Source organism: Glycine soja, chromosome 5 (genome assembly GCF_004193775.1).
Source record: "Glycine soja cultivar W05 chromosome 5, ASM419377v2, whole genome shotgun sequence".
NCBI lineage: Eukaryota > Viridiplantae > Streptophyta > Magnoliopsida > Fabales > Fabaceae > Glycine > Glycine soja.
Window position 1 is genome coordinate 33,412,026 of NC_041006.1, and position 16,572 is coordinate 33,428,597.

Sequence of the window (16,572 nt, forward strand, 5' to 3'; positions counted from 1 at the left end):
ACAAACTATAAAAAAATTGAATTTGTTTGAAATAAACGTACCGCTTCCCAGTTATTCCTAAAACTTCTTAAAATGATGGTGGACATCCAGTGCATGACATAGTAGCCGCACTCAGTACTTCCTTTTTGTCTATTACATTAAATACATAATGAAATTTGGATATTAATTAAACAATTAGTGTACAGACACATAAGAAATATATATAAGTGGAAGTTTTATGTAAATAACGTACCTTGACGACAATCCACCTAGCAGGAGCCTTTGATTTAGGCTGTGGACACTATTAGAAAATACACTTTCAACATCGGTTATTTAGGGCATTCTACATCGGTTGTAAAACCGATGTTGAAAGCACCGATGTTGAATGTATTGTTAACATCGGTTTTTAAAAAGCGATGTTAACATAAAAATGATAACATCGATTTTATAAATAACCGATGTTATAAAGAAAGAAGTACAACAAAATAAATGTATGCGTGAGGGATGTTGACATCGGTTTTCTGTAAAAATTGATGTTAATTTGTTACATTAACATCGGTTTTTACAGAAAACCGATGTTAACGTAACATATTAACATCGGTTTTCTGGAAAATCGATGTGAATCTGTTATATTAACATCGGTTTTTAGAGGAAATCGATGTCAACGTTCATCATTCATGCACTTATTTTGCTGTAGTAATTTATGTATAACATCGGTTGTTTAGAAGTAACCGATGTTAAACTGTATGCAGTAACATCGGTTATTTCTAAACAACTGATGTTAACCTATGTACATTAACATCGGTTGTTTATAAATAATTGATGTTAAGGTGAATGTTGACATCCGTTTTTGTTAATAATCGATGTTGTTTTCAAGTTTTTTTTATATAAACTTTCTGTTTTTACAATAAACCCAAAATTGTACCTGTAAAATGCAATTTCAGACTCAATTCATAGCAAATAAACATTTAATTCTGCTTTCAAGTAGTTTTAATCACAATAAACAATTAATAATTGATTTATCATAAACAACCATCAACAAATGAATTCAATGTTCAAATTACATAGGAAATGTCAAAAATGTTAAACCAAAGTAAACTAAGCTAAACTTAATATTCTTATACCCTAAGTCTGATCTCTTACTTGGAGATAAAACTGTGCCCACTGAATCCGCAACACCTTTAATCTCTCTGGCTCCAATGGTCTAGGATCGTTAAAATACTGCATGATGAAATAAATGATAATAAGTTAATAATGTTATACAAATTATTAAAAAATCGGATTTGTTTGAAATAAACGTACCGCTTCCCAGTTATTCCTAAAAGTTCCTAAAATGATGGTGGACATCCAGTGCATGACATAATAGCCGCACTCAGTACTTCCTTTTTGTCTATTACACTAAATACATAATGAAATTTGAATATTAATTAAACAATTAGTGTACAAACACATAAGAAATATATATAAGTGAAAATTTTATGTAAATGACGTACCTTGATGACAATCCACCTAGCAAGAGCCTTTGATTTAGGCTGTGGAGCATCATCAAGACCTTTTAAAGCACTGTTCTAGATGAGTTACAATTAAAAACTAGTGTTGTTGAGGTATTTCAATGCAAATGTATAGAAAAGAACACTAACCTGTTAATAATCCCCTTAAGGTAGTTGTCTGGCCTGTTATGCAATGAATAAAACCAGACAACTAGGTGTTCCTTGGGCAGGATGACCACCATCTGCCAGTGTCCGCTACAGTGGAGACGAATATGGGTTAGTATATTAGTAAACATTAATTAAATTAAGTTATTTTGTGTGACTTACCCATTTAGGTAGGCTCCAAGATAGACATCGCATTTTGAACTCTGCATCCAAGTCTTTATGTAACTTTCAGACTCAAATTGCGATTGCCCAGACCTCTGAATGGACTGTGGCTCGAGGAATCCATAGATATCAGAATTCCCCGCTCGCATACTTGTTTCATTGAGATGCCTGTTTATGTTAAGTCAAAGTTAAATATTTATGATTTGAAAGCAATAACTTGGATAATTAAAAGTAATATAAAATGACTTATAGAATCCACAATTGTAACACTGATATGCTGAGACATTGACCACCGTGTGCGATTTCGGAGAGGTCTTCGTGCTTTATGTAGAGCAGGAAATCTCGATTAAAGACCCCGAACACGGTGGCATCCCATGTAACCTGGTAAGGCCTCAAGAAAAGCTCTGGGATGGTCAATGTCATCAAATAAAGCGGATCATCGACCTTCGGATCGGGCTTTGGAGGTGGTTTTGTCGGAGACACAGCTACCTGTTCATGAAACAAAGTTAAATGGCCTAATTTGAGGCACGCTGAATGAATTAATTTAAAAAGAAGAAACATATAATAAGAATAAAGTACCTGCTGTGATAAAGACTTGACCAGATGTGTCGGCCAAGCAAGGAAGGTGTGAAGTGCCTGTCCCACTAAGGAAACCTCATCAGTGGGTACAGGAACTGGAGCATCTGCATCTGTAACCTCCTCCACACTCACCTTTACTTGGCCAAGCAACAAAGGAGTGTTATGAACAACAGTGGATCCCTCATAAACTCTCCCCAGGGCAACCAGGCAGGCAGGATCTGCTGCGATGTACAAGCCTCACCTATCTGAGTCACCCGCCTCTAGATCGTTTCTAGAGGGATCAACACAACTCCCCTTTGTGCTTACTCGAGCACCTGAGGGACCAACCAGAGGCTCTGGAGGCAGTGCAAGTCCCTGAGATTACATCTGGGACTGAATCTGGGACTGCATCTGGCTGAACGATGCCATGAGCTGCCTCGTCACTTTTTCTGTGATGAACTCCTCTAGCTGGTCCCTGATTTGCTAGGTCAGCTGCTGCAATTCCTCAGGAGGCAGGGAGGAAGAGGTGCGAGACGTCCGTGGAGCCGAACCAAAGTAGTGTCTGATGGTGACACCGGCTCCAGCAGCACGGACACGTCCAGGGTGCTCTGGACGTCCAATAGCAGCGGTGAGAATATCCTGACGTCCATGGGGGACGAAGGATTCCTGTGTCGCCTGCTCCTCAAAGGAATCCTGCACAGAAAACACACAATTGTACATGGCATTCACAAAATATTGAAATATAATTGTAATGGTCAGTTGAAAATGACTTACGATCTTCTCAGCGATTTCCTTTGTAGCCTCAGTCGTCATCTCCCTTGTTTTCTTCGTGCGGGCCATCTTCCACTTCACGTGGCATCTGACCAGGGATGGAGGGTCGATGACGCCATCTACGCTTCCTGACTGTGCAGCTTCCTCCAGCTTCTTCTTCGTCTTCTCAGCGAGGAGCTTTTGCTCCAAATATTCATAACCCCCACGAGACAAAATGTGGGGGGTAGTGTTCTATTTCTGGATGACCTATGCCTTTTTGTGCACATCCTGCAAAAATAAAACAATAATCTTTCAAATTGATAGAATGAAGTATAACAAGTTAATGTTTTTTGAAAAACAACTTAAATGGCAAGGAACATACTTCCCAAGAAGGGTTTCTTCGAGTCTGGCAAAACTGGGCTCATTTTTCCTTGCTTATGCCATATTTCTCACAGACAGTGTCGTCCACACTATCGGTATCGGGTGCAAGGGCCCATTTCCTTGTGAGGTCTGATTTAAACTGCCTCCATCTCTCGCCCACAGTCTGAAGTAACTTCCTTTTTGTCCTACTGTCAGAAGCCTCTGGGATTTCAAATTCCGCCTGACAACATCAAATAAGGTTTATTTGTTACAATAATGTATTTTTTGGCTATTAATTAAACAACATCAAATAAGAAAATAAAAATACCTGAATATCCTCCCAAATCAAGTCCTTCTGAGCAGTAGGGACCTCCTTCCAGTTCTCATACGTGATGTCCACCTTATCACGCGCTACAATCCCCAAATAAGTTCTTAATTTCTTCCTGTGGGGACCGTCAGCCTTGCCGGTAGCAGGATCAATGTGGACCACTAGTCTCTCAGCACCAGCTGGTCTAGCAGACAAGGATCGTAGACGTGAGGCTTTGCGTGTCCACTTCACGGCAGACGGTGAAGCTGATGCATCGGAATGAGGAAGAGGAGGAGGAGAAGGAGGAGGAGGAGGAGGCGAGGCAGGTGGAGAAGCCATATCCTGTATACATCATGAAAATGTAAATTTCGATTACAGACAAATATTGACATCAACAGTTCATTGCATTCGAAAACTATAAAATAAATATTAAACTTAGGTACACTACTATAAATTAAGAGAACAAAAGTAAAAAAAATGATGTTAAACATGTCAAAAAAATTCAAAACTTAGTTTTAAAGTCATTTAAAATATATTAAACGAGTATAAGTATTTCGTACATAATATAAATAAAGGTTACACAAATAAGACTAAAATAAATCTTTAATCCTTTATGTTTTCGGTTGTATTCAATTTATTTCTTTTTTATGTTCTTAAAGTGAGTCAAACGGTTTTTCTAAAATAATAATCATTTCCAATCTGAATTATTATTCTTTTACAGATTGGAGACACGAAGAATAAGGCCCTTGCCACTACCACGAAGATCTGTAGTAACCCAAACCAAGAAACCGATCATTGGGGTCGTACATGATCCTCTCAACAGTATCGAGGGACGAAATTATGTTTTATTTGAGATTGAGAGTATGTTACATGCACTTGGCTTCGTGGCCTCAAAGGATTACACGACCAAAGGAGTTGCGGTCCTATAATCTGGTGTGCTAACATAACGTTGATTGCATCAAATCAACTGTTGATGGTGAAAAAATTCCTTACACACGGTGCAGGATATGATGCACTCACACACGCTAGAAAGCATAATTTTACTAATTGAACCACATACGCCAGTGTAAATTTACTTATATCTTACTTAAGCGTAAAATATTTACAAATGATCACCTACCACTAGTTACAAAACCATAGAAGTCCATCATGATCAGGCAACTAAAACACTGACCCAACTAAAGCTTGCAAGTCTCCACCCATCATCATGTTCGAACTGAACAGAAACTACCCACAAACATGCACTAAATTGCCTATAAACTCAAAACGTGTTTAATTGAATTTATTTTAAACTCTGTCATATGTGTTTCATTACAATTATGAGGCATCTCACTGCTGAATTTGGTTCAGCTTGGTCCTTCTGTCCTTGCTGCCAATGGCCTGCATAATGGTAGTTTAGTGCAGTGTCGATTCTCTTCTAGGGTCAATCTCTAGTAGGACTCTAAGGTTTTTATTTTTTATTTATGACATAAAGGTTGATTGGATTAAGATATTTGAAAATTGGAACTTCAAAAGAGTCAAATTACTCTTCATGCCTTATTCTGGAATAGGACAGTTTCCTTTTCCCTGAATTTTTATATAACCTAAAAAATAAATCTAGATGGATTTGGCTTCATTCAGTCATATGGTTTGGACTTTAATCTTAGTTAATGTCCTTAGCATCATTTTCTTAAATAAGAAGACTGCAATGTGCAAATACTTTAGCCAACTTCTATAAGTTCTGGAGATGGTTTAGTCCATGCACCATTAATTTGACCAAACTGCTACTAGCAATGGCAGAAGCAGTGGATAGATAGAACATTACAAAACTGGCAAACATAGGTCTAGTTTCTATGTTATGATTTATGTTGTTATGGTATCTCAGGTTTTTGGAATGGACAAGAGATACTGGTTCATCCCTGCTTATTCAAAGGAAGATATACGAAGGATGGCTGTTCTTCAGGGCCTTGAGTATCCATCAACACCAGACTTCAATGCCCAAGAGTAGAATTGGACAACTGATAAAAAAGAATAGAATTGGACATTTAAAATATTGTATGTTACATTTTTTTATACTTGTAGTTTGTTAGTTATTTATTGTCTTTAGGAGTTTTTTTCTATTATTTTTTTAATTAATGTCTTCAGGAGTTAAAATTTTCATAATTTTTATAAACTTTACTTTTTTAATTGGTATTAAACTCTCTTTTTAGGTTCCTCGGTCTCATTTCCCAAGATTCCCATTGGCTGCGGTCTCAACAATGCTGGTACCTTTGATTCTAAATGTTCTGGCATAATAGGGCTAGGAGGTGGTGCTGTCTCACTTATCTCCCAGATAGGTCCTTCAATTGATTCTAAATTTTCATATTGTTTGGTACCATTGTTTGAATTCAATAGCACAAGTAAAATTAATTTTGGAGAAAATGTTGTGGTGGAAGGCCCTGGGACAGTTTCCAATTATTCATGGTTCTTTTGATACTTTCTATTACCTTAAATTGAAGGGAATGAGTGTGGGGTCCAAAAGGATTGACTTTGTAGATGATTCAACCTCAAATGAAGTTAAGGGTAACATTATAATCGACTCAGGAACAACGTTGACCATTTTGCTAGAAAAATTTTACACTAAATTGGAGGCAGAAGTGGAAGCACATATCAATTTGGAACGTGTTAATAGCACTGACCAAATTCTAAGCCTTTGTTACAAGTCTCCACCAAATAATGCAATTGAGGTTCCAATTATTACAACACATTTTGCTGGCACAGACATTGTGTTAAATTCTTTAAACACTTTTGTTAGTGTTTCTGATGATGCAATGTGCTTTGCTTTCGCCCCAGTGGCATCAGGTTCCATCTTTGGAAACTTAGCACAGATGAACCAGTTGGTTGGATATGATTTCCTGAGGAAGACTGTGTCCTTTAAGTCCACTGATTGTTGGTTTAAGCTCATTTGGGATAATCCATTCAATTTTTCTTATTTTCTCTCTTTATTTTGTTGGTTTAAGCTCAATGTTTTTTATGTATTGATGGCTTGGTGCAGATCAAGAAAGCGAACCCAGAGGCCGAATTTAAGGAAATTTCAACCATGGTAGGTGCTAAATGGAAGACTATTACTGCAGAAGAAAAGAAGCCTTATGAGGGGATATACCATGCGGGGAAAGAAGCTTATTTGTAGGTGATTGCAAAGGAAAAACGTGAAACTGAGTCAATGAGGTTGTTGGAAGACGAGCAGAAGCAGAGGACTGCGATGGAATTGCTTGAACAGTACATGCAATTCAAACAAGAGGCAGAAAAAGATGGAAAGAAGAACAAGTAAGTTACATATACCTCCCTTTGGACCATTCTTCTTTCTTGTGTGGTTATTAATGTTTTTTATACATGTTCACAGGAAAGAGAAGGATCCATTGAAACCAAAGCACCCCATGTCAGCTTATTTCTTGTTCACTAATGATAGGGGAGCAGCTCTTGCTGCCGAGAACAAGAATTTCTTGGAGGTAATTGTGTGGCACCCTTGTTTGTGAATTGTGATCTTAGAGTTCATTAATCATGATTGAAGAACACATATAAAGGGTTCATTATTTAAATTCAGGTTCCAAAAATCACATCCGAAGAGTGGAAAAACATGACAGAAGAACAAAAAAGACACTATGAAGAAGTATGCTTCTTTGGTGTATCAATTATCATTGAGTCATTTAGACGTATAACTTATTATGTAACTCTCAAATGACAAAGAAATAAGGAGCAATATGCCCTAGAAATGGAGGCTTATAAACAGAAGAAAGATGAGGAGGTTGGCCATTTCATGAAGGAAGAGGAGGACCATATGAAACTTCAAAAACAAGAAGCATTGCAACTGCTTAAGAAGAAGGAGAAAACTGAAAATATAATCAAGGTTTTTTCTTCTGTATCAATTTAGTCCTAGTCCTTTTGTTTTACATCCCAGTACTTTAGTTGATGCTAATCCACCCAAGCAATGTTGCAGAAAACAAAACAGAACCGTCAGAAGAAGAAACAGAACAAGGATGACAAGAATTTTGATCCAAACAGGCCTAAAACGAAACCTACCTCACTTTTGCAACTCTCATTCTCTTCATGCAGTTTTTATTAATGTTGAATTTGGCCATTTTTTTTAGTCTTATCTCCTTCGTGTTGTTCAATGCCTGATTTTTTTTTAATTTTCATTTGTTAACTAACAGAGGGGGGTCCCTGTGGCATCTCTGTGGTTTTAAAAAATAAAATATATTTGAATTTTTCAGGAAAAGAGAGTATATAAATTTTATTACTTAGGAGAAGAAACAACATTATACACTGGATATATTAGAAAATGACAGTATAATTTTCTAAAAAGATGAGATTTTTTTTTTCATAATCAAAATTAATTAAAGATAGATGTACAACAGAAAACAAAAAGAAGCAAAAAGTGTGAATGAGCTGGTTGTGGAATAGTGGAACTGAAGTTCTGATAGCTTAAGGCCTACGAGGGTAGCTAATTTACCTCATGCGTGCTTCGTTACAACAATTGAAAGTGAATTTGTCATTTGTGCATTTCATTATATATACTTCAACTTACAAAATTCTGCCATTCCTATAATAAGAAAGTGTGTTGAAGGTTTGCCTTGTAAAAAAGCAAAACCTTTCCAATCCACACTATTTTCAGTTTTTCACTATTGGTGGTTGAATCTTTATTGTTTAAAGCAATGAGGTTTGTTGTGTTTAAAATTAAAATCTTCTGGGTGTTAATGTACAATGTAGAGCTGTATAAAAACATATGTTTTATTGGCTTTTCATCTATGCGATAATTGTTTTGGAAGATACAAAAGAGTACATTAGTTATGTCTCAAAGGAAGAGGCTAAAACTCAAGATAGAAGACCTGTTGATCTTTTGGTATGTTTAGATGTGGAGAAAAGGAGATTATTCTATTTAAACTTATAGTTTTGTTTTTCCTTTTAGGTCTGTTACTTTAATACATCATTCATTAGTTCTCTTGAGGCAAGTGATCCTGAATCCCAAGCTAGACAAGAAGGGCAAGAGGACTGCTATGTTTTTTGAAGGGTGCTTGAGGTGTCCTTCTTTGTTACCACTGTTTGCTTTGTCAGACTATCAATTCATTTTTTTTGTGCTCGTTATAATTCGGTTTTTGAGATGAGAAGTACAAGCTATTGCATACCTGTTATTACTTAAGAAATTTCTACATGTCTTATGTTCAACATTTTACTGCTCTGACTCTCACTAGGCTAATTTACTGCATGTCTAAAGAGGTAGGTCCATATTGTGTCCTACAAGTTCAAGGAGGATTCAATTCATAGTTTGCCACATCTCAACATTTAATTAAAATTCAGTACGATCTCTAATTTAAATTAATGTGCAGGAAGGACTCTATAGTCTATACTTTCACCAATTTTTAAATAAAGTTTTTTATAATTTCTTTTTTTTTTGTTACAAAATTTTTTATAGTTTCAAAGTTACAATGAAGTTATGATAGTAATTTTAAAGGGTAAATAAAGTGTCTGAGAAATAAATTAATTTTTTAAACATGTAAAAAGTTTTAATTTTATTTTTGAATACGTGGAAAATGATAAATTAGTCTGAGAAATAAATTAGTTTCTAAATTTTACAATTTAATGTCAAATCAGTCCTTAAAAAACATAACTAATTGCCTATACAAAAACCAAAACCTCCGACTTCATACACATCTAGATGGCATCCTTAGGACTTCATACAGCTCATGTTTGTAGCCAGTTTCATCATCCACCACCCTTACCTTCTCTGGCTTCTCACGTTTATTGTTGTTGCAACCTCTAATAAGAGATTTATGCATCACATAAGCATAAACCAAAGAGGGTGGAGAGTGTCAATGCTGATGCAGAAGCCTTTGGTGATCACTGGGAAAGTTCAGATTGCTTTATGCATTCTGAAGCTGAAGCACTAGAACATATGAAGAAAAGAGATAGAGGCCATCAAAGTGTGTCATTGGAGAATAAGACAGGAGATTCAACTGTGGTCAAGATAAGTGAGAAAAATAATAATGCTGATGCCAGCGACTGCATGATTCTTGATGACCATGAAGGAGAAGAGCATTGTTGTGGCAAAGGAACAAATGCGAGGAGTGTTTCTTTTTTGCCAAGAAGCCAAGAGAAGATAGGAGATTCGGCTAAAGTTGTGATAAAACAAGACATAAAGGGAGGAGAGCATAAATATGAGTTTAACAACAATAAACGTGAGAAGCCAGAGAAGGTAAGGGTGGTGGGTGATGAAATTGGCGACAAACATGAGTTGTATGAAGTCCTAAGGATGCCATCTAGATGTATAAAAACCGATGCCTCAAGTGGGGGGTTGTCTGTCTCATCAGGGGGTGTGTGTGTGTCTGCGTGTCTCATCAGGGTGTGTGTGTGTGTGTCTCATCAGGGGGTGTGTTTGTGTGTATTTTTCAAGAGGGTGTGTGTGTGTGTCTGTGATGAGGGTATGCATGTGTGTTTGTGATTAAGGTTTCTCAGTGTGTATGTGTGTCGCATCAGGGTGTGTGTGTGTGTGTGTGTGTGTGTGTACGATGAATCGCACAAGGAATGCATTATCTTTACACAGTACTTGCTTCCTCGGATCTTCCACACGAGTATCTCAAGTCCAGCAATGTTCTTGTTGGACTAGACAATGAACCAATGCTTGTAGATTACGGGGTCAGCCATATGGTTAACCCTTCAACCATTGCACAAACACTATTCGCTTAGAAGGCACCAGAGGCAACACAACAAGGCCAAGTTTCGCGCAGATGCGCTGTTTGCTGTCTTGGTGTTATCATAATTAAGATACTGGTAGCGAGGTTCCCTTCTCAGTATGTCAGCAATGGAAAGGGTGGGGCTGATGTAGTGCAATGGGTGGAAACTGCAATCTCTGAGGGAAGGGAATCAAAAGTGCTTGATCCTAAGATTGCAAGCTCTAGGAATTGGCTTGCTGAGATGGAGCAACTCCTCCACATTGGTGCTGGTTGCACTGAAAGCAACCCTCAGCAGCGGTTAGACATGGCAGAAGCCATTAGAAGGATAATAGAGATTAAATTCGAGTGTGGTCATGAATAAAGAAGCCTTGCAGATTCTCATCATGCTGAACAATCACAGAGGAGGCATGGAACAAACAGCTTCGGAAACTGGGATAATATCGAATATGGCAGCTCCTAGGTAACACTAATTTAGGTTTTTCATAAAGACTAGACTTGGCTTTGTTATTCCCCTAAAACACTATCTTTTTCGGGGAAGCTTCAATGGATAATGTTAAAGCTGTCAAGGATATTCTTAGAAGTTATGAGATGGTTTCTGGCCTGAGAATCAATTTTGGTAATAGTCAATTTGGAGCAATTGGGCAATCTGATGAGTGGTGCTGTCTTGCTGCTGACTACTTGAACTGTGCCCTACTGCATTTTCCCTTCTACTATCTAGGGTTGCCTATAGGAATCAATCCGAGAAGGAAGGTGGTGTGGGAGCCTATAATCAGAAAATTTGAGGCTAGGTTCATGTTGCTGCGATGGTCACAGAATCAACTTCAAGGAACGATACCACTTCAGGAAACAAACATGCAGATGATGAAAACCTTGTTGCTGTTGCAGGGGACAGTGAATCGGATGCTGTTGAAGGATAATCAGTCACACTCACACATGGTGGAGCGGTTTCAAAGAGTGCATTGCGTGTTTTGAGTGATCTAGTAAACTTGAGAGGGAGGCATAGTTTAATTGATATTAGAGATGAAGGGTATGATTCCATTAGAAGGACGGTTTCAATGGACCATTCGTTTCAAAGGGGTAGTGGTCTTTCAATTACTGATGTTCTGCATGTGAATCAAGAGCATAAAGGGTGTTCTAATGGGGCTGGTCCTTCAAAGAATTCAAGAGGTGAAATTAGCAAGTCTAGCTACAGGAGAAGGGTTTTGCATTGTGTTTTGAGTCCAATTGCAATGAAAAGATCATTTTCTACTGGAAGGTTCTCCCTTAGCAGAAATGGCAGAGGAAAGCAATGGGTTCTGCCTGTTTGAGGAATAACTTAGTGATCTTTTCCATTTCCTTTTTTTTTCTATCCTCTTTCCTATGATGAAGAAGATCTAGAGGTTGACCGAATTTTTTAGTGAAGATTTTATGTTAAACATAATTGAATCTTTATGGTAGGCAAGGTTTTCATGAGTTTGTGACGGAGGTTCTTATGTTGAGCCTGCTGCACGATTCTAATCTTGTCAAGTTAATTGGCTACTGCACTGATGGAGATCAAAGGCTTTTGGTTTACGAGTACATGCCCATGGGTTCACTCGAAGACCATCTTTTTGGTAACCTTATCAAACCTTTACTCTTCTGTTCTGTTCTTTCACCATTTTTTTATAAGTCACTTTCTTTTCTTCTTCTTCTTTTTTTTTCATTCATTCATTTGTATTTAATCTACTTTACAACTTTTTTTTCATTCATTCATTTGTATTTAATCTACTTTACAACTTTTTTTTTCATTCATTCATTTGTGTTAGCCTTTTATGTTTATTTATAAGTTTTAACCTTAAGTATATATCATTTGTTTTCTGTTGATATTTTATACCTATTAACCTGTGCATAATAAGTGCAATATATCTTTATAGAGTGAATAGCTTTTGTACGCTTTCTTCTTCAATGAAAGACTCTAACTAAATATAAACTGACTGGAGCTGGTTATTGTTTAGTTGTGTAAGCAGAGTTGTGTCCATAAACTTAGTCCTGTATGGAGAGAAACATGCGGGTTCCTTGCTTTCTAAGTTTTGTCATTGACTACATCAGGACAGTGTCCCCGATTTATTAGTATGCATGCAAATATATGAAGGGGTATAGGCCTTGGGAAGAAAAAAAGGATTTTGCTCCTCTAAATAAGGGTGGAAAATTTTGAGAAAATATGGTGGATAACAGCTACAAGGTCAATATGGAAGCTCAGAAATGATATGATGTTTAATAATCAGCCTTTTCACATCTAGAAGTTGGTGGATAATTCAAATTTTCTCACTTGGTCCTGGCTGAGGGGGTGGGAAAACGATTTTAATGTTCCTTTCCATCAATGGTCCTCAGCTATGGCTATGGCTTTTAATTAGTGTGTGGTCTGTAGGGTTGGGCTTTTGGTGATTTATTGTCGGGCTGATGTAATGCTGTTTTTGTTTTCTGTTTCAGGAGATCTTATCTCCTGTGTTATCTTGTAGCACCTCTCGTACTAGATATCTTATAATATATAAATTATTTTCGCCGTTATAAAAAAAACAACTAACAAGTACCCTTAAATAACTCCACTGCCCCTAAAATACCAACATTACACTAACAACTGTTCAGCTTGCCAAAATTTATATAAAAAAAGAATATAATCCTCATACAAATACAATCATGCAAGCATATTTGAAAACTTAAAATACGAATAACTCAAGTTAAAAACTATTCATTTTCTTACAACTCTGAACAAATTAACTAAGGTACACTTGGCAAATTTGTTTTCACTAATATTAGTAGGTCATCACCACTGTAGTAGAATTTAAGTTAAACTTAGATAAGTACCTTATGAAGAGGCCAACTACCTTGTCACAGCTAATAAGTCAGAATTGAAGAAATTTCTGCATGTATAATTGAACAAATTTGTTATCAAACTTGTGTATGTGTGTGTGTGTGTGTGTTTGTATGATGAGTGTGTGTGTGTGTGTCATCAGTTCTCTTGCTTAAAATGTATGATACATAGCTGCTTCATTCAAGCCCTAGCTATTTGCCAAGAGAATGCAACAATCAGTTTCTATTTACAAGTGCCTTCAAGCTTTGTTAAAAATAGTTATCAGAATCATACAAAAAGATATCATGAAATGTATTAGTAACTAGTCACTTTGATTTAGAATTCATGTATGTTCTTAGTGGGGGAGAGTTCAACTCATCATTACAAGCTAGTAAATTGTGCTTTGACCATTTGGAAACAAAGAAATAGAATAGTCTTTCAAAATCAATGTTTCAACAGCAGCAAACTTATGGATGATGCTCTACTATTACTTTGGTCATGGCTGAAGTCCAGCGAGAAAGATTTCACAGTTCATTTTAACCAATGGACTACCAATCTAACACTAGGTTTCTGTACTTAGCTTGGGAGTATGGGGGATGGATTTTTGTAGCACGGTGTTAGGTAGCAGGGTGCTGTGGTGCTGGCTTGGGTCCTACTAATAATCATAGGAACCAGCTGGCCCCTAAAATACTGTAATTTTAGTACCACTAGTACTCACTATTAATAAATCTTATCTATTTTTGTTGAGCAAAATAAAAACAATAGTCAAAACAGCCCATCTATCCTAATTGCAAAAAGCTGCTGGTAGATTGCTAGACCAGTAATTATAATGCGCTGTCAAACCTTTCTCCAATTGTCTGAACCAGGACCATACTAAAAACAGTGCTTCCTCCATCAGCTTGCTGCCATTGGTTCATAAAATTGGTTCCAAACTCTACCTTTCTTTCCTTACAACCTATGAATATCATTTATTTTAATTAGATTTTGATCCATTTTTGGTGTGTATAATATTAAATCATTATAATAATACTCCTACACTAGTAAAATTAAAGGGGGAAAAGCATATGGTGGAGGGATTTAAAAAGAGCTATTCATCATTCACACCATGGTAAGATCCTACAACATGAACTCAAATGGAAGGTAGAAGCTGGGGATAAGGTGAAATTTTGGGAGGATAGGTGGATTTGTCATGAGCAATCACTAGCTGGAAAGTATCCTAGGCTCTACTTGATCTCTTCTCAACAACACCAGCTTATTGGACAATTGGGGAAGCATAATAACTCTGGTTGGGAGTCGTATTTTAATTGGAGAAGACCGTTGTTCGACAGTGAAATTGAATTGGCTATCACTTTTCTTTTTGAAGTTGAAGGTAAGTCTATTCACAATCATGGATCTGATAGCTGGGAATGGACAGCAGATCCGTCGGATATCTACTTTACACATAGTGCTTATTCAATGTTTTGGGAGGAGGCAGCAGTTGAGAGTATCAAGGAATGTTTTGAGGAGCTATGGAAAATCAAGATTCCTAATAAAATTGCGGTTTTTGCATGGAGGTTATTTAGGGACAGGCTACCTACAAAGTCAAATTTGCGGGCTAGACAAGTGCAGATTTTGGATATAACATGCTCCTTTTGCAGAAGGATGGAGGAGGATGCATCCCATCTTTTTATCCACTGCATTAAGATCCAACCTTTATGGTGGGAAGCAATGTCTTGGATAAATATGAAGGGTGCCCCTCCATTGAGCACAAAACATCACTTCATGCAGTATTCCTTTTTGCAGATTGAAGGCATTAGGAATAGGAGGTGGCAATATTGGTGGTTGGCTATCACATGGTCCACTTGGCCGCTTAGAAACAGAATCTTATTCTCTGACGCAACATTTGATGGAAACAAATTGTTTGAAGACGTGACTTTCCTAATGTGGACTTGGCTTCATAATTTGGAGAAGGATTTTACATTGCATTTTAATCAATGGTCGAGTAACCTCCGACAACATTTTTTGCAGCAGTAGGGGTTAGATTTTTTGGGTCAAAACACATGTATACTCATCTTCCCATAGTTTGGTTCCCAATCAGACTTATGCTGTCTGATTGAGGAACCATTTTTATGGAGTCTAACATTGTAATCAGTACCTCTGGTACTTCTTTTAATATATATATATATATATATATATATATATATATATATAGATATATATATATATTTATCTTTGTTGATAAAAAAAAGGGGGAAAAGCATACTAGTTTGTTGGATTTCCAAAATGGCTCCTAGTTCTGCTCACAACAATGGGTTCTATGTGCTTATGCTATAAGTTTGTTAGCTACTTGTAGTATGAAAATTACAGTTTCATCTACATAAGTTCACACAGTTTCATAATGCCATAAGAAGTATCAAATCTTAAATAAATGAACAAAAGAAGTAGCCAATATAATAAGCTATAAAGAAAGGAACAAACCTTTATTCTTGGAATTGGATGACTGTGAGTTGTGATTTGTCTTTACTTGTCACTATTCCAAATCGTAAGCAATAAATTGAATGTGAGAAAAAAAAAACAGATTTAGGAAGAAAACTGAAATATGTTGATGAGCCTCACACTTCAACTCCGTGATTCAAGGAAATATTTTCTTTCCACAAGCGTAGATGCAACCGGAGAAAATAATTATCTTAAATTAATTGAAACATAATACAAAACTATCAATAAGCATTAAACTAATAAAAGTATATTAATTAAATGCATTTTGCTTAGGCGTCAAAATATATTTGTAGTCTTTATGATTCTCCGTTAGCATGACCACCTAACGTGAAAATATATAGCCATAATTTGAGCAAGCATCTCTATATTAGCATGGAGTAACATTTAAATTCCTTTCTCCACTTGTACTTGTACATGAGCAAATCTTTTATATATCTTCTCCCTATTCTATATTTTGGTTTAAAGGAGAATAAGCACCTCTAAGAATATATTATATGTATCCTTCTAGCAAAATTGAAAAAGAAACATCGAAAGGGATCACAAGACAACTATATATAATACAAGCCACATCAAAGAAGGGTATCGCACACAATATGGACCTACCTCTTTAGACATGCATTTAATGGTTATAAAAAATTTCGACAATATTTAAGGAATACAACATATGCAAACAATCAATCATCTTTAAGTTAATTCTATCAAAACCACCATTGCTATGTATTCATTACAAGGATGCTAACCATGCAGTCACCATGTTGAGAAAAATTGTTAGGAATTAATACTCTTCAACCATTAAGCAAAACATAATGATCCCCTACTACATCATCTCAG

General features: G+C 36.5%; 1 protein-coding gene and 1 pseudogene across 1 annotated transcript; both read left to right on the forward strand.

The window, feature by feature from the left end:
- Nucleotides 1–3,943: 3,943 nt before the first annotated feature.
- Nucleotides 3,944–8,794, forward strand: LOC114411321 (annotated as a pseudogene).
- Nucleotides 8,795–11,000: 2,206 nt separating this feature from the next.
- Nucleotides 11,001–11,429, forward strand: LOC114411322. Its single transcript, XM_028375036.1, has one exon. The coding sequence runs from the start codon at nt 11,001–11,003 to the stop codon at nt 11,427–11,429; it is 429 nt and encodes a 142-aa protein (XP_028230837.1).
- Nucleotides 11,430–16,572: the final 5,143 nt, after the last annotated feature.

Coding starts and splice junctions, on each gene's coding strand:
- LOC114411322 (XM_028375036.1), top strand. CDS start 11,001: ATGGATAATGTTAAAGCTGTCAAGGATATTCTTAGAAGTTATGAGATG.